General features: G+C 36.4%; 1 protein-coding gene across 6 annotated transcripts in view; it reads left to right on the forward strand.

Annotated features, from left to right (window-relative positions):
• The window catches only part of LOC109101834 (dystrophin-related protein 2), a 110,017-nt gene that overhangs the window by 46,329 nt on the left and 44,800 nt on the right, over positions 1 to 18,888 (forward strand). For 5 of the 6 annotated variants that reach the window (XM_042738259.1, XM_042738257.1, XM_042738260.1 and 2 more), the window contains one exon: positions 11,744 to 11,912. In XM_042738259.1, the coding sequence (XP_042594193.1) occupies positions 11,866 to 11,912 (47 nt within the window). In that variant the 5' untranslated portion in view covers positions 11,744 to 11,865. Of the gene's footprint in view, positions 1 to 2,565; positions 2,761 to 11,743; positions 11,913 to 18,888 lie in introns of those variants that run through there. The other variant, XM_042738262.1, reaches the window with a different exon arrangement.

Raw genomic sequence — 18,888 nt, forward strand, 5'->3', positions numbered from 1 at the left:
GAGTCTATGGAATTTCATAAACTGAGCTGAAACAATCTTGAAAAATGACACTCCAGCACCCTTGATTAAACATATTTCTTTCAGATTTTCATTGCTGTGCAGTAGCAACTTTTCTCAGATTATCAGAAACCATTTAGCTGAAAGCAAAAGATTGTTCCCAAAATTAAAGTTCATTCTGAATTTAGAGATATTTCTACACTAGCGTTTTAATATTACACTATTTTAATGCTTTTGAATGAAATCTATATGCTTACCAAAGCAAAATACAGTAAATACAGAAATAACGTGAAATATTATTACAATTAAAATAACTGTTTTCTATTTGAATATAAACATAATTTATTTCTGTAATGGCAAAGCTAAATTTTTTGCAGCCATTACTCCAGTCTTTGGTGTCACAGCATCCTTAAGAAATCATTCTAACATGCTGACTGGTGCTCAGTGTTGAGCAGTTGTGATTCTGGAAATCGAGATTCAAGATTCAGGATTTGATGAATAGAATCTTTCTATTCAAAGCATTCATTTAAAAATAAAAATCTTTAGTAACATTATAAATGTCTTTACTATCACTTTTGATCAATTTAATACATTCTTGCTGAAAAAGATTAATAACAATTTCCTTAAAAAAACAGACTACTGATGTCAAATATTTGAATGCACAGTATGTGTGTATAGTTATTTCACTTTTGAATGATTTGTTTGTTTTGTTCCGTACAACCCTGGTTTACATTTAGCTTGGTTGTGTAAATAGATCTGAGAGCAATGGCACTTTTTTTTTTTTTTTTACTTCAGACTTAAACTCATTGTTCAATGTGTTATGTTTATTCCTGTAAAGATGTTGATAGAATAATGACAGGCTTCATCCATCCAAACTGAACACGTTCCATGCTAACAGACAGTGTATTTACATACGTTTTATGTTTGTCGATAACAACATCTTTCTTGAATCTATAGCCTAACATTTCCCTCAAGAACATTATATTTGTTCTCATTCCCTTCACATAGCCCCTCCTCTAGGCAGTCTTCCTCATTTAATTAACTCATGAAAAAGTTACTGTCTTACAATGCCATTTTGTGATGCAAAATATCATTACCTTATCATGAGTCTCCAATGTCATTGCAATCCACCATGAAAAATAACACAGCCTTCAGTCTCTCTGAAATGATGGTATTGTTCATTTGACAGGCATGCAAAGTAATAAAAGTTGGATTTTTTTTTTTATTAGATCCTCACAGTAAGGGATGCGGATTGACTCGCTGCGGTAAAATGTCATGCGAGCTTCACTCGCTCATTTGTTTCTGCCCACGCTGTGTATCCAAAAGGCCACCATTCCTTAGAATAAGTTTACACGGCCCACATCAGCACCCACCTTCTCTGGACTCAGCTGTTGCCAGAAACAGTATATGGACACTTTGTACTATTTTAGCTAGTGTATAATCAAGTATATTTTTATGTTTTGCAATGTGTTCATTTGTTTCCTCCTTATTCCACAGGTGCCTTGCAGACCTCATTTTACCCATTAGACTTTATTTTATGGCCCCAACATGCCTAATTTAAATATTTTTAAATTATACTTTTATTCAGCAGGGATACATTAAATGTGTGTGTGTGTGTGTGTGAGAGATAGATAGATAGATAGATAGATAGATAGATAGATAGATAGATAGATAGATAGATAGTGATTTTTCACAATATTACTGTTTTTTTGATAAAAAACAAAAATACAGCCTCGTTTAGCATAAGACATTTTTTTTTATTATTAAAAATGATTAATAACCCATAACTTTAAAAAAGTAGTGTACTTATTTAACCCCCAAAGCATAAAATTTAGTCAGCCCCATTTAATTGTTTTTCCATTTTAATATCATTTTGAATGACAATGTTAATTATTTTTCATAAAAATCTCTCAAACCAGTTACAGCAAATTTCCTAGACTTATGGAACCACTTCCTGTTTATTTACAGCACACATTCATGTACATCTTTTTGATTTAACACAACAATTCAAGGGTTTAAGTGCTATAAAAGATGATACTGAATGACCCAGCTGCATGCGTAATGAAACTGACCTTTTTTGAAACCATGTGGGTGTTCGCTGAGAATATATACATATGTTACACAGAATCAAAGCAACAGATGCAAAAGGCTGAAACGCAGTTTAAATGTGGCTTCTGTTGACCTCTGAAGCTGAGTACTTAATCTTACATTTTTTTCTTGGGCCCAGAATTCATAGCTCATTTAAAAAGCGAAGAAAACATTTTCATGGTGCTGGGAAAAACCTCTTGCTCATTAGTGCTATCTTAATTATGCTTGGGGAATAGACACAGACCTTTCTTCTAAAGAGACATTTGCTCCAATATAAGCATGTGTTGCAGCATTTACTTCTTTGTGTTTTATTTTGCTTCTGCTCTCACTTTGAAAAGCCAGCAATAATTCAGAAATGAGTTGTACTTTCAGAGCAGACAGTGTCACCAGACCCCCTCCTGTGCGAGTGCTCTGTGTTCTTGGCACAGGCCAATTTCGGCTGTGAAATACAAGCTTCAGACCTGCTTTATTCGGTGCTCTCTTAAGCAAAATGAGGCTGAGAACCTGAACCCGGCTGATGTTAAGTGATTGTTCAGTTTGGAGAATGGCAACGAAACTGGTTTGATACATCAACCCCCCACTGAGTCCAGGCAAGGCCTTGTCCGCTCCGTGGCTCTCTATTTCCATGTGTTGTGACTCAAGTGATTGGCACTTTCCAATGCTTTCATGATAGAGGTGAGAAAAATGCTGCTGGCTCTCTCTGTCTCCCTTTTTATTGCTGTCTCTCTCTTATTCACAAACACACACAGTTCTGCCTGCTGCTCTGTTTGTCTCAGATTTATGTTAATATCTTAATCAGATTTTTGGTTGATTTGGCTTTGCTTGCAAATTGAATGAGGAGTCATTGGAAAATTGCTCATATGATAATATCGATGTTAAACAAAGGCATGATGATGCTTTTTATTGATCTTCATTATGTTCTGAATCTAAAACCCTTTTATTTTTAATCTTTGTAATGCTGTTTGGGTCTACGAGGACCTTGAATACAAGGTAATGTCTGCATTCGCAAATGGATCTTGTCATACTGTATCTGATCACCGTTGATTTTCCTCTTCCTGCTCTAAATCAAAATAATTTAGGAAGCATTTCAGCTCGGCTAGAACCTCCATTACGACTGAAGAATCTGAAAGTGAAAAAAAAAAAAAAAAAAAAAAAAAAATCAGGGGGGTTTAATAATTTGTGGCTGCCTTTTTATTTAACAACAAGCTGTCAACCTGACTCCCGTCTCATAGAATTTCAGTGACTAATTCTGCAAACAGGAAGTGACACGGCTGGCAGGGCAGCCCACGTGGACGAGCAGGAGAGGGTGAGATGTCACATAGAAGGCTGTCAAAATCCTTTTCTCTCACTTTTAATGAGATTCCCAGATTTCAAATGAGCCGTAGTCCGATCTGCCTCAGCTCTCCTTATTATTCGCGGTGGCAGCCGTGACTTTGGAGTGTGTGTGTTTAGGTAAGTGGACACCCGTATGTGTGAACATATATATCCAACAACAATCTGTATCTGTGGATGTAGACTGCTACATCACAACATTGTTGCTGTGTCACATACTGAACTTCACCCATCACTGTAAACAAATTATGTAGCATCAATTATAAGGTTTACCAATAAAGCCTTGATTAGCTGCCGTTGTAATTAAGGGTTGCTAAACTGGTGATTTGCTGGACCAAGAGTTTTTGCTTTACAGATCAGTGGTCCTTAAGAATAACACTGAAGTGGTGTATTAATCAGATTTTTCCATGCATAGAGGCAGAGGAGGAGTGTGTTTAGTGTCCATGTATGAATCTTTGTTAATTAGGTTTAAACACGCATATTTGCTTAGATGAAATTAGATGAGAGAGAAACGTGGGCTGATATGAGAGGATGTTCATACAAACACAATCTGTGTGAAGCCGCTTCGTTGTCGCCTAGAAACAAGACAATTCAGTCAGATGTGCTCTCTTATGCTCAGAGTTTAAAGGTAACTTTCCATCAAAAGATCATGCAGTGTATCTGTGGAACTTGATTAGATGTAAAAAGAGTGCCACTTTTCAGATCTTAATGCTGTTTATAATATTTTTTCTTAAACATAGCCAACCTGATTCATATTTTTCTGTTGGCACACTGTTTGAAAATAATTTTTATTTTTAATTTTAACAGAATACTCCATAAAAGAAGAAAAATATGTAATTTATCATACTTTTGTTGTTCTAAAACCACATGATGACTTTCTTCCAAAGCATTTTTTTTTTTTGAAGAATATCAATTTTGAAAGCTTGCCAGACCCAGTGGCCAGGAATATTATAATATTCAAAAATTCACCTTTTGTGTTACACGGAACAAAGAAAGTCATACACATTTGGAAAGATGAGGGCGGGTAAATGACAGAATTTTCACTTTTGGTTTAATTATTGCTGTTAGTTATTATTCACAAAAATCTTCCCAACTGCAGCTGATCTCAAATCTCATTGGGTCACTCTCCTGAACCCAAAACTCCATGGCACTAATCATTAAAAATATGAACCATTTAAATTTAGGTATAAAAAAAATGCATCATAAAAACAATAGTGTTCTCTATCTTGCACAAAGACTAATTTCTACATAGAAATAAACATTATTGTTTAGATTTTATTGCATATTCTGCTGAAATGCTCATTACTGCAGTGCTTCCAGCAATGTCTGTATGTGTGTTATGGTGTAATTTAAACATATTAAAAACTAAATATTCTGAATGAAATAAACGGCTGGTTTACAAATGACAGGTTTTCAAATGACAGAAATTTTTTTTACAGAATATTCATGTGTAATAATAATGAAAAAAAGTGGAAAAGTTAGGTCTTTGACTCTCATCGCCCGCAAATTTTTTAAAGGACTGTGCTTCCGCAAATTGAAATTTGGCAAGTTGAAATGATGTCCAGCTTAGTGGGACCTAAGTCATTGGTCTTCAAGCTCCATGTCTGAATATGTGCAAATGCAAAGAAACATGAAAGCTGCTGTGAAGGGGAACATTTCCAGAGACTGAGTGATTGTATATGTAAATAACTTTAATATAAACTGAATTTTCCTATTCTGAGGTCTTATTCCCTGAATTTAGCTGGAAGTCTGAGCCAGCCCCCATATAACCTTTTACGAATTTATTAAACACATGACAGAAGATGTTAGAGTGTCACAGGGGAACCAATCTGCGAATTCGTGTAACAGTGTATGTGTAATTCAGCAGATTAATCACACTTACCTCCACTCGCACTCAGTATCTTTACCGCTCAGTAAACCATTCTCAATTTCCCAATGTGAGTTTACAGCCCGAGTGGACAAAGAGCTACATGAACTGTCTTGATTGAAGTCTTAAATAAGTTCTCCCTAATTGCCCCTTTCTGCGGTAGTTAGTTTTGCTCTCAGGCAGTCTTACATGAAGCAGAGACCTAGTTCTTTTGATATGAGCCGCAATGTTTGCGCTGTCATTTGTTTTACACAGCACAGACTAATCTCATCAGAATCCTACATATGTTACCACCCCTCCTTAACCTTATTAAAGGCCTTTAGAGCTCAGCTCTTTGCAGGGTGACAGACAGCCACTGTTCATTAGGCAGATGTGGAACTGATCTGAAGACAGTTTGAGAATCAGAGGACTTTGTATTCATGGCAGTTTTATTCAGGGATCCACTGTCAAATAACTCAAATGTAGTACTAAATGTCAATTCATTTTGAGCCTGTGCTCGCAATATCATAGAAGCACAGTTTCCTTGTAAACTTCGACATAATGGGCCTCATTCTCTATTCATGCATACACATATTTTAGCATAAAAGCTGTCACATGCTTATGATTTTTTTCAGAATTTATAATTATAAATTTGGTAACCTTTTTTCCCTAATTTACACCTAATTAATAGTAAGTAAGGCATTATTTGTAGTAGTAGTTCTGTTTAGGTACTGGGTGTAATTTATTATGTAATTTATGTTTATGTATGTTAAATTATGATTTAAATACACAAGAATATTCAAGGAAAATGTCTTACGCTCAGTGTTGACAACAGTTAAAACATCCAGTTCAGCAGTTGAATTTATAATCCTCATAAAGCAGAAACAATATGTAATTTATCATACTTTTGTTGTTCCTAAAACCACATGATGACTTTCTTCCAAAGCATTTTTTTTTGAAGATATATCAATTTTGTGAAAACTTGCCAGACCCAGTGGCCCGATGAATATTATAATATTCAAAAATTCACCTTTTGTGTGTACCGGAACAAGAAAGTCATACACACATTTGGAAAGATGAGGGCGGGTAAATGACAGAATTTTTTCACTTTGGTTTAATTATTGCTGTTGGTTATTATTCACAAAAAATCTTCCCAACTGCAGCTGATCTCAAATCTCATTGGGTCACTCCCTGAGACCCAAAACTCCCATGGCAGTACTGATTAAAAAATATGAACCATTTAAATTTAGGTATAAAAAATAGCATCATAAAAACAATAGTGTTCTCTATCTTGCACAAAGACTAATTTCTACATAGAAATAAACATTATTGTTTAGATTTTTCTTTGCATATTCTGCTGAAATGCTCATTACTGCAATGCTTCCAGCAATGGTCTGGATTTGTGTGTTGTTGTGTATTGTAAACATATTAAAAACTAGATATTCTGAATTAAATAAGCGGCTGGTTTACAAATGACAAGGTTTTCCAAAATGACAGAAATTTTTTTTACAGAATATTCCCCCCATGTAATAAAATAAAAAAGAGGAAAAGTTAGGTCCTTTGACTCTCATCGCCGCCCTTAAATTATTTTTTAACAAATTGGCAGAGTATGAAATGATGTCAGCTAGTGGAACCTAAGTCCATTGGTCTTCAAGCTCCATGTCTGAATATTTACCAAATGCAAAGTAAACATGAGGAAGAAGGCTGCGGTGAAGGGGAACATTTCCAGAGACTGAGTGATTGTGTATGTAAATAACTTTAATATAAACTGAATTTTCCTATTCTGAGGTCTTATTCCCTGAATTTAGCTGGAAGTCTGAGCCAGCCCCCCATATAACCTTTTACGAGATTTATTAAACACATGACAGAAGATGTTAGAGTGTCACAGGGGAACCAATCTGCGAATTCGTGTGTAACAGTGTATGTGTAATTCAGCAGATTAATCACACTTACCTCCACTCGCACTCAGTATCTTCACCCGCTCAGTAAACCATTCTCAATTTCCCAATGTGAGTTTACAGCCCGAGTGGACAAAGAGCTACATGAACTGTCTTGATTGAAGTCTTAAATAAGTTCTCCCTAATTGCCCCTTTCTGCGGTAGTTAGTTTTGCTCTCAGGCAGTCTTACATGAAGCAGAGACCTAGTTCTTTTTGATATGAGCCGCAATGTTTTTGCGCTGTCATTGTTTTTACACAGCACAGACTAATCTCATCAGAATCCTACATATGTTACCACCCCTCCTTAACCTTATTAAAGGCCTCTAGAGCTCCAGCTCTTTGCAGGGTGACAGACAGCCACTGTTCATTAGGCAGATGTGGAACTGATCTGAAGCACAGTTTGAGAATCAGAGGACTTTGTATTCATGGCAGTTTTATTCCAGGGATCCCACTGTCAAATAACTCAAATGTAGTACTTAAATGTCAATTCATTTTGAGCCTGTGCTGCAATATCATAGAAGCACAGTTTCCTTGTAAACTTCGACATAATGGGCCTCATTCTCTATTCATGCATACACACATATTTTAGCATAAAGCTGTCACATGCTTATGATTTTTTCTTTCAGAATTTATAATTATAAATTTGGTAACCTTTTTTCCCTAATTTACACCTAATTTGCTGCTTATTAATAGTAAGTAAGGCATTATTTGTAGTAGTAGTTCTGTTTAGGTACTGGGTGTAATTTATTATGTAATTTATGTTTATGTATGTTAAATTATGATTTAAATACACAAGAATATTCAAGGAAAATGTCTTACGCTCAGTGTTGACAACAGTTAAAACATCCAGTTCAGCAGTTGAAAACTGCTTTATATTTTTGTGGACTTTTTATTTTTATTTTTTGATGAATAAGTTCAAAAGAAAAGCATCTATTTGAAATAAAAATCTGTAATATTATAAATGCCTTTACAGTCACTTTTGATCATTTTATTTCATCTTTTTAAATTAAAAATCATACAAAGCTTTTGAATGGTAGTGTAAAGACATTTCTGACAGATGATTTGACACTGAAGACTGTTATTTTCATTTTAAATTCTAATATATCACTGTTTTATTGCTGTTTTGCTGTACTATTGATCAAATAAATACATGCAGCCTTGGTGAGTAGCACACACACACACACACACACACACACACACATATGGAATGGAAAGGCTATCAAACAGTCAAAGCGAGCAATATCTGTCAGCTAAACAGATATGTTTACATGCTCAGATTTAATGCAAAAATACCGGAATAAATTCAGTCTGACTGCAATGTTTATGTGTACCATAAACTGTGCAATATTATATGTGCACAGATCTTCCAAACAAAAGTTCGTCAGCACTCCTGTCAGAGACATGGCTCTATAATCTGTAATTGAATTTATTTATTTGATGGCAAAGCTGAATTTTTAGCAGCATTTACTCCAGAAAAATTCATTCATTCTAAAATGCAGCTTTGGTGCTCAAAAAACTTATTATTATCAATGTTGAAAACAGCTGTGCTGCTTAATTTTTTTTGTGTAATTGTGATTCTTTGAGGAATAGAAAGTTCAAAAGAACAGATTTAATAAAAATAGAAATCTTTTGTGACATCACAACTTTTAGAGTATGAAAAAAATTATATTCATTCTGAGATTTTCTAAATATTACATTTAATAGTGGTATTAAATTATTAGTGTTTTTTTTAAATGTTAACTTTAAGTTTTCTCAATTGATAGAAATTACAAATGATGAAACTAGATGGCAAGCACATTTAGATACAATACAAAACAATATCAGCCAACATATAATGAATATTGCTGATAATCTGTAATATTGATCAATAACCAAAATGGTTATATATAGCTGATTTAATATCTTGCTCATATATAGCTGATGTATCATGTATCCCTAAAATTTGACATTGACATTGCTAGACCTCAGACCAACTCCATCTGGAAAAGTCCCAGTGCTCCCTATGGCTAGTCCCTCCCTGGGGCTAATGAAAGGCACAGAGAGGAACATATAGGCAGTTTGACAGCTGCACTGAACGAGACACAAGGGGTTTCATGACTGAGGGAAAGCTCCTTAATCATGAGACTTTTGCTGGAATGATTGTGTCCCCGTCCCTTTGCTCTGGACGTGTGCTGAATTCCAGCGATGCTTTAAGTAACAGCAGCATTACTGCCACTCTGGCTCTGGCTGAGAGAAACAGAGCTTATGTAACCCGCAGGCATTACTCATATTCTATTCATCTGCTGAGTGCTTCAGGGATCAGCTGAGGTGCATCCTGAGGGAATTTGTTTGTTCCTGTGCTTATTCATTTTTTGATTGTTGTTGTAATTGAAGGATCATTACAGTTGAGGGATCATTGCTGATTATAATAATATGTATGTTGTAGATGTGGTCTCATGGGTAAGTCAAATCTGGTTCAGGTCACTTCCAAAAACACACCTCTTATTCTCCCTGTAATTGTGTGTCACCTCTAACAAAGTCTCTTTAACACAAGGTTGTTCACTCAACGACCATCTTGGCAACACTCCCGGCAGATCATTTCTAGGCAGCAGGCATTTCGAGTACTGTACAGCTCATATCTACTTTAATTGGGAAAGAACAATTCTCCAAAACTATGTCAAAAAAGGCAATTAGCTCATTTAACAGAGAAGTGGGCCTTCTATTCCTACTGCCGCTTTTTTTTTGAATGAGCCATCTTCTCTTCTTTATATTGTTCCTGTACTTCTAATCTCTCTATATGTAAAAAGGTAATTGATAAAATACGATGAAAAAGCAGGCTATAATTAAGCAGCAACATAAAAATATATAGTGGTGTTGTTCAATATATCATCAGAGCTGTGGTTCAGATGTGAAAACCATTGTGACCGTGATATTACTTTTATAAGCCTACAGCAATTCCATAAACAAGCAGTTAATATAAATTAACTTACATTTTACACACAGTTATTTTATCTAATTTGCTCCACTAATGAAAACAGCTCTACCACAGCAGAATTAATGAACAACACCAAGCAAATACTCACTAGTGGGGTTCATTCCTGAATAAATCAGTGTTCTTGAATTAATCGTTTCAGTGACTTGCTTATTACTTGTTTCGTTCCTGAGTGAATCATTGTTTTGGAATGAATCAGTTGGATAAATGATTCAGCCGTTCACTCATAATAAGAACTCGTCGCCACCTACTGTGTCATAGTAACTTGCAGAAAGAGTCAGTAAATATCTCCACCAAACAGAGTGGCAGCCTAAATTTGGAACTATACATACAAAGAAAAGTGTCACTGCTCAGCGAATCAAATTTGAGAACTGAACTACAGGCCTAGGTCATACAGAATTCTGTAGTTTCTGTTTTTACATTCCTCTGCATTGAATCTTGATTTTAAATTAATTGCTGTTAACACAGAGCAAGTTTGTGTATTCCATTGCACTGTTTTTCTGTTTAAACATGCTGTAAAATGGCACAGTTGACCATTGCGCTCACATCTTTTGCAGCATCGTGTGCATGACACAGGGCTTTAAAGGATCAGTTCACTTCCAGAATAAAAAAATCCTGATAATTTACTCACCACCATTTCATCCAGATGTTCATGTCTTTCTTTCTTCATTCGAAAAGAAATTATGGTTTTTGAGGAAAAAATTCCAGGATTTTTCTCCATATAGTGGACTTCAATGGGAGCCAAGGGGTTGAAGGTCCTATTGCAGTTTCAATGCAGCTTCAAAGAGGACTAAGTGTCTAATCTTGCGAAACAATCTGTAATTTTCTAAAAAAAAAAAAAAAAAAAATTATATACTTTTTTAACCACAAATGCTCGTCTTGCACTAGCTCTGTAATGCGTATCCGTGACTTCGTGGATTACGTAATCTTCAGTTAAAAAGGTAGGGCAGGGTATAAAACTCCATCTCATTTTCTCCTTCAAAATCATCCAACATTGTTGTTTTACCTTTTTTGTAAAGGGCGTTTGACTTGCTTTGCACGTTCGCTTCGTAAACATTGGGTCGGTACTTCCACCTTCATCACGCGTGACCTTTCCAACGTGACTACGTAATGCATGAATTCGAGCTAGTGTTAGATGAGCATTTGTGGTTAAAAGTATAGAAATTTATAGAAATTTTTAAAAATGACAGATCGTTTCACTACATAAAACCCTTATTCCTCAGTTGAGATCATGTAGAGCTATTTGAAACTGCACTGAAACTGAAATTTGGACCTTCAACCTGTTGGCTCCCAGTAAAGTCCGCTCCTGGAATGTTTTCCATTAAATTATTTTTTTTCAAGTGCATAAAGAAAGACATGAACATTTTGGATGAAATGGGGTTGAGTAAATTATCAAGATTTTTTTAGTCTGGAAGTTAACTAATCTTTTAAAACAAACTGAATTTGCGAAATGTGCACAGTGGAATGAAAAAAACACAAGTTCTCAAGACACAAGTTCTCTCCTTATTTTAACTTAAGCACTGCCATATGATTGTGTAAGTGCCCTAAATTTTGAACTGTGTGTGTTTCAGCTGCAGGGCGGCCCTCGTGGCCGGGATGCCACTGTGTACCCTGCCAGTCGGCAGTGGATCCTGAGGGGCAAGAGCTGCCCACCCAGTGCAGGGGGCAGAGGAACAAGCACCCTGACCTCGACATGAATCTCTGCTGGAACGAGATCAAACGCAAATCCCACAACATCAGGTATATCACATCTTTTGTTCATCCTTCTATTATATCAGCCTTCTATTATGTTCAGTGTCTTAACCTTGTCTCAGTAGCACACGTCAGAGATCCACATATTGCAGTTCTCCCAGTCTAAGAGGCACTAATGAAACCATTGATTGAGTTTGGGCTGTTTTGCATGCCATTTGCATGTATGTCCGTATGTAATGCAGTGTGCTATGTTTACATACTTAGCCGCTTAATTACAGCCTCGACCCCAACTTTTCTCTGGGCACAAATTTACCAGGTCGTGATTGGTTTAGACATCTTCCCTGCAGCACGGGGTAATAAGATCATCCCAGGATGGACAGCAGTAGCAGTACTCTTGTCAGTATTCTGACATCATCCAGCCCTGAAGGAAGACTACAGCAATACAACATCACATGTAATGGAAATGGATTGAATACTAAGTGGCTTCTACAAAAGACCCTCTGGGATTATATTGCACCAGCGTTGTGGTGACTGACTTTTTCAGCTGGCTGTATTTTGACAGACAGATGTCCCTTCCATCTAATCGCCTGATTTTTCAGCTTTGGCATCTGTAAAATGCAATGGCAGGCGTTTTAGTAGAATTAAATTATGTCTGATTTTTGTTTGGAAACAAAAAATATATTTTCTTTGGCAAATTAATGGATTATGGTCAAGGTTTTCACTCATCTCTGTGCTGTTTTGTTGACTGTAGAGCTGGCATTATTTGTTTTATTGCTTAATGTTGAATCACTGCTTGATTTTTGTAGATTGAGTTTCAGAGCAACACAACATGAATAATTTACTTGAAATTTTAGCTGTTTTTTTTCTTTCTCAGGCACTGCGACAGGAAGAAATCAAACAGACTTGCTAGCGGGGTAGAACAGAGCTTGTCTTTGTCATTCTCATCAGAATGTTTGGCTTCATTGGGGTCCACTCACACGGCAGTGAATGTGCTGTGACCGGGGGGCTATGTGGTTGAGGGGGTATATGGGTGGACTGAGGCATGCTGGGAATGTTTGATTGCAGACATGCCTGGATGTTTCTCACCTCTCTGATGGCGCAGCTGCGAGTGGGTGCTGATGGTGTGACTAAAAACCCACATCCCTAAATCTGCTCAAAGCATCTCTTTGTCTGTGTAGACTGTAAATAATTAACACATCTCAACTGCTGTGACTGACTGCATCATGCTGTATTTTGAAGTTAAAGCTAGTACTATTTGGTGATATCATTGCACTTACTGTATATTCATAGTTGCAGAGTTTTGTGAAGTATACATGCAGAATTTAAAAGTAACAAAAAGAAGCCCATTCCAGTTCAGTTCTGTTCTCTTCCATGCTCAGTGCTAAATGGCAGGAGCGAGCATGGTGACCTTTCAGCCATCCTCAAAGCCTCATCCAGTCTTTTCAACAGCAGGCAGAAAAAGGCTTGATTGGGCACTAACAGCATGCTAATTGCTGTCCTTTCTCTGAGTTTTAGGCTCGGAGATTAGAATGTTAAAAACCCTTTTGCTAATGGGCCTACTGTCATGTCAAACTTGACATGTACTAAATCTACTTTGTGCATCGGAGTGCAGTCTACGAAAGGGGGAGGAAATGGAATATTCTGTCAAGGCTTTTTGCTTGTGTTGGAAGAAGACGTACTTAAGTTTTCTTTAAATTATTAAAGGTAGATGTTTAAATGTGTTGGCAGCAGGAATCTTTTGTCAGCTGTTGACCATTAAAGGGATAATTCTCGCAAAAACCTGTGCTTGCCCTCATGCTTTTCCAGATCTGTATAACTTTATTTCTTCTGTGGAACATAAAAGAAGATCTTTAGTAGAATGTTGGCAGTCAAGTTTTATTTAACCTTTGACTTTCTTATTTCGAGATATTTCTTAAAATTTTGTTTGTTTTCCACAAAAAAGAAGGTTTTGAATGACGTAAGGGTCAGAATGATAAGTAAAAATACCTTTTTCATTAAATGTGTTGGAAATTATTACAGTACCTCGTGGTGGAGCCTTAGGCTGTTTAGGATAAGAAGGGAGATACATATTTTCTTTTTGCTTAGCTTCCCAGTGTCCAATTTGTTGTGTTTTGGATGCTGATGTGCTTCTGACCTGATTATGCTTACCAGCAAGGTTCTGTTTGGTCAGCAAGCTTCACCAGAATAATCCTGCTGATGCACCAGCCAGAAGGGATGTAAAATTTTTTTTTTTTTTTTTTTTTTTTTTTTTTTTCCTTCCAATTCTGACAAACTTTTAATGATTTTGGTTCCATAAAGATTTTATTAGTAATTCTTTTAAAACATTTGAGGAACAAATATTTTTTTTCCTGTATTGCAGTCTGTTACCAAATGATGACATAATTGCAATAGATATGACAAGTAAGGAATACTTTTAAAACTATTCTTCCAAAAGTGCATTTACAAACTTTTTAAAGGCTGCATAAATGTAATGAAATATTTGTATATTAAATAAAAATAAAAATGCTAAGTGAATAGAAAAGTGGAATTATTTAATAAAACAACAAAATTCATAACTGTCTTTTTTTAACTACACATTGTCATATGAGTGTCATATGAAGTTTTGATTTACTGAAAAGATCTGAAATGACAAGAGTCATTTGTATGTGAATCTGACTAAACAGATCATTTTATGTTTCATTTGTGGATTCCTTAGCAGTGTTGTGATCAATGGCAGTATTTTAGTGGGTTGTTTTGTCCACGTTGGCAGAAAATTGCATGGTCTAGAATGGTTGATGGAATAAAAAAAAAATAAAAAATGGAACCAGTTCTCAGTTCCATCCTATATAAAACCAGTCTGGTCCAGCACAGAAATTGTTGCTGGTCTTTTCAGCAGGGTTATTTTGAGCTCAGCCCATATTCTGACATAGTCTACTCATTATGAGGAACTTTCGAAATGTGTTGCAGCCATCGGTAAACACAGCCTTTTCTAACTTTGCTGAAATGCACATATTTGTGTACCAGACAGTTGTTCAGTCCTCATATGGCTGTAGGAAGGAACCCACATCAGTTGCATCATGACATGGGACCAGAGATGAAGAGCAACAAAAAAGGAATTTTTTTTGTGAGAGGTACGCTGTGGTATTTCGAGTTTCTTGCTAGGCTTTGCAAATAAACCCACTATTCAGACACCCTAATGAACGAACGAGTCAAAAGGGATTTCGAAGTGCATGAATTATTAACTACAAGTCTTCCCGGCTGTGTTTGTAGGGATTAAATCAAATAAAGCTTGTCCGACGTGCTCATCTATCAGCGTGGGGCTGAGCGGATCGCTCTCTTTTGCTGGGTAGACACAGTGCACTGCTGATACAGTTGCATTCTCTGCTCCAGCACTCTTTGAGGAAATAATAATCATGCAATGACATAAACAACCAACAGCATGGGGTCCCTTAGAGAAATCAGAAATTGTAGTAAGACTGAATCAAATTTTCATTGGGAGATGCTGCCAGGCACTTAGGCGGCACTCATCATCCCTAACTTGGCACAAGTATCAGGGAATTTAATGATACAGTTGGCCAAGGATAGACCAGCAGACACAGTCTCATGTTCCCTCAGTTTAGCTCTCTTTTACTCATACAGTGAGGTAACTCAGACTTGTGGCTTTCCTGACAAACCTTGTTAAAGTCAAATATCTGTTTAGTCCCACCTGAGACCTGCCCATGATCTGGCCCTAAAACTTCTGTACACATGTCTCTCACGGATAATTTATGCTTTAACCTGGGCTTTATTGGATGTAAGTGAATATATGAATACACGAGCGTCTATGCGGGATGCATATCTAAAGCTCTCTTGCAGGAAATGTATTCCTTTTTGCATCTCAATGCTCACATGAAATATTCCAATGGCGCATTCCAATGGAGGGTTTATGCATACACAATAATATATATATGGAACCGGCTGATATTACAGGTGCGGTATCTGTATGCATGCGAGGGCCTGTGCAACGGCCCATTGTGTTTGCTTAACTGTGTCTTATAAACAGAATGTAGGGTAATGAAAGAGGCGAGACAGGCGATGCTGAATTGTAAGGCTCATTTCTCCCATGGCACCATCACCTTTTTTAGCCAGTGGCTTCATTGTGGCTGAGGATCTGTGCTCGCAGACAAATCTCCCACCTCTCTTTTTCATTCAGTGTTACATTTCAAGGCTTGTGTCACTGAAAGGACAGGCCTCAAAGAGACCCAGAGCCTTAGGCGATGATTCTGAAATGGAAACACAAATGAAAGAGAAAGGATATAACCAGACACCTCACACTTATCTTTAGCATTTAGTTATTTGCTGATCCGTGAAGCACCCCCTCACTGATGGTTATCATGCAACATGACCGAAGAACTAATGAGTTTTATCTGTTCTTATTTTGCTTTAATCTGTAAGATTGAGACAGGTTACTGTCTCTAGGTTTGCATTTTATGTATCAGACTACTTTGCTATGAGACCGTCTTGTTGATCATCTTGTATATGTCATCAGTGGACACACACACACACACACAAACACACACACAAACACACACACAAACACACAAACACACACACACACACACACACACACACACACACACACACACACACACACACACACACACGCACACACACACACACACACACACACACACACACACCAATTAATTTTTGGTAAGTATTAAAATTAATTTAGTCATCGCTAGTGATTGCTATTTACATATTGCAATTTGTACATATGCTATATTGTGATAATTTTGAATTTTTAGTGTTGTGCAGCCTTAATGTGTATGTAACACTTAGACATACATATTTGTACTTTTGGTTACAAATGGACTTAGTGACAGCATTCAAAGTGTAAATATAAATTCATATGGACAGCTTTAGAATTTTTTTAAATATTTTGTATTATTCATATTTGCATATATTTTTGTATTATATACATTAAATGAATATAATAATATATAAATAATTAAACAATTAAGGTTTGGATTGAGTGATGGAATTCATCGAAACTAATTGAATATAGCAGCAGAAATCGCACAGAACAGATTGAATCCATTATGGTCAAATTAGGTAAATAAATGTGATGGGATTGAAGACAATGATGGCATATTGAATTAATCTTATTGAATAAATGCAATTAATTACATTTTCTGTGAGCCTAATAAGAATTGTAACATACATATCTAAATATATCTGGTAGCACTTTAGTATAGGGACCAATTCTCACTATATCTCACTAGTTGCTTATACAGTAGCATGTATATTACTAACATATTAGCTGTCTATTAGTACTTATAAAGCACATATTCTGCATGACCATATTCTACATCCCTTATCCTACTCAATACCTAAAGTATCTGTGCAAATGTAAGAAAATATGTGCTCAAACCATTTTTTACACTAAAAACACCTTGAAATACTATTGAAATCTTGTTTTGAATCTATGAACTTGGGTTAAATCTACTGTAAATTGATTAGGACACAATCACCTCAATCTGCCTATGTTGCTCTCATTTGTAAGTCTCCATGGTTAAAATGTCTGCTAAATAGATAAATGTAAAAGTCATTTAGAACAGATGGCTCTGAAAAGGCATGAATGGTCCTCAAAAAATGGCTTGCTTTGTCCCTGCCATGTGTGAGCATTGTAAAAGTAGCTCCTCATTGGCCACTGGTATTGATTACTATACCCTACGCTAGCCATCATGCCTGATGGTTCATATCGAACAAGCAACGTTACAAGACTGCCGGAGCACTGTGCACAGCTGTCACCAGTTTGCTTCCACGCTCACTAGCAGTCACAGCCAGCCCACACTAACTTGCCATCCAGCTCCTGCAACAGAACCAATCCAGATGCCTCCAACATGTGCCATCTCAGCGCTACAATCCAATCCATTAAAAGCCCTCCATTAATCTCCATTTGTTAACCTGAGATTGCTACCTGGAACCAAGCGAGGAGGTCTATAATGCTGCCCTTCCCTGATTCCACTGAGTTTTATTTGTTTCTATTCCTCTGTAAAAAGGACCACAGGATTTGGATGCTTGTCCAGCAGAGGCATTGTTTGATTTTGTGGCTTTTGGAGGAATCCCCATAAAGCCTTAGAGAGAGATGAAATGATCGATGGTTTAAGTCTAAGGATTCAGAAGGGCTGCAGAAACCCAGCGGTCTGTGCAGGATGGGTTACTGGTTGTAATGTACTATATCTGTGATGGCAAGCGAGGCAGAGAGATGCTATGCAATGCTCAAAGATAGCACAGATGTCAGGTGTTGCAGTCTTGCTGTGGATCAGTGAATTAGTAGTGCAGGGGCTTGACTGTACAGGACAGATCATACCCTATTGAGCATAAAAGAGCAGATGTGTCCCATGTACTCACAGCGCTGGATGCAGGAACTGCTCTGAATTAGTCAAATTTGTCGAGGCATTGCAGATATCCTTACTATTTCAAATAAATGCTGATTTTTGATGAATAACTTTATTGAGAGAGAAACCAGATCAGATTATCCAAAAAAAAAAGAAAAAGAAAAAAGAAATCATGTTTTCCACAAAAATTTTAGGTAGCAATGATAAAATAAAAAGTTATTTTAAATTGTAATGTCACAATATTACTGTGTTCTGATCAGCATAAGAAAACACTTTAAAAACATTTTAAATACCGACCTTACCAATCACAATCTCACATTGTGAGTGTCTTACAGTTGTGACTTCATATTTTACAGTGTGATTTTCTTATTTTAAACTTTTTTTCTTTTATGTCATTTTTCTTTTTTATTTGGTGGAAACAATCTTTCATAATATGGTTCTATTCTTTCTCTTTTTTAAATTTAATTAAAATCATCACAAATTATGGTACTATCCGCTTTACAGTTTGAGTGAAAAATATAATTAACAGCTCAGCATGAATCTTAGATTCTCTATTTGGTTTATCTCTGTTTTTTAATCACAGCAGCATGAACCACCTGCATGAACTCCACAACTTTTGTAAAAACTGAACTGAACATCTCACTGTCTGTAGTCTGTAGAAA

Source organism: Cyprinus carpio, chromosome B14, assembly GCF_018340385.1.
Source record: "Cyprinus carpio isolate SPL01 chromosome B14, ASM1834038v1, whole genome shotgun sequence".
In the NCBI taxonomy this organism is placed as follows: domain Eukaryota; kingdom Metazoa; phylum Chordata; class Actinopteri; order Cypriniformes; family Cyprinidae; genus Cyprinus; species Cyprinus carpio.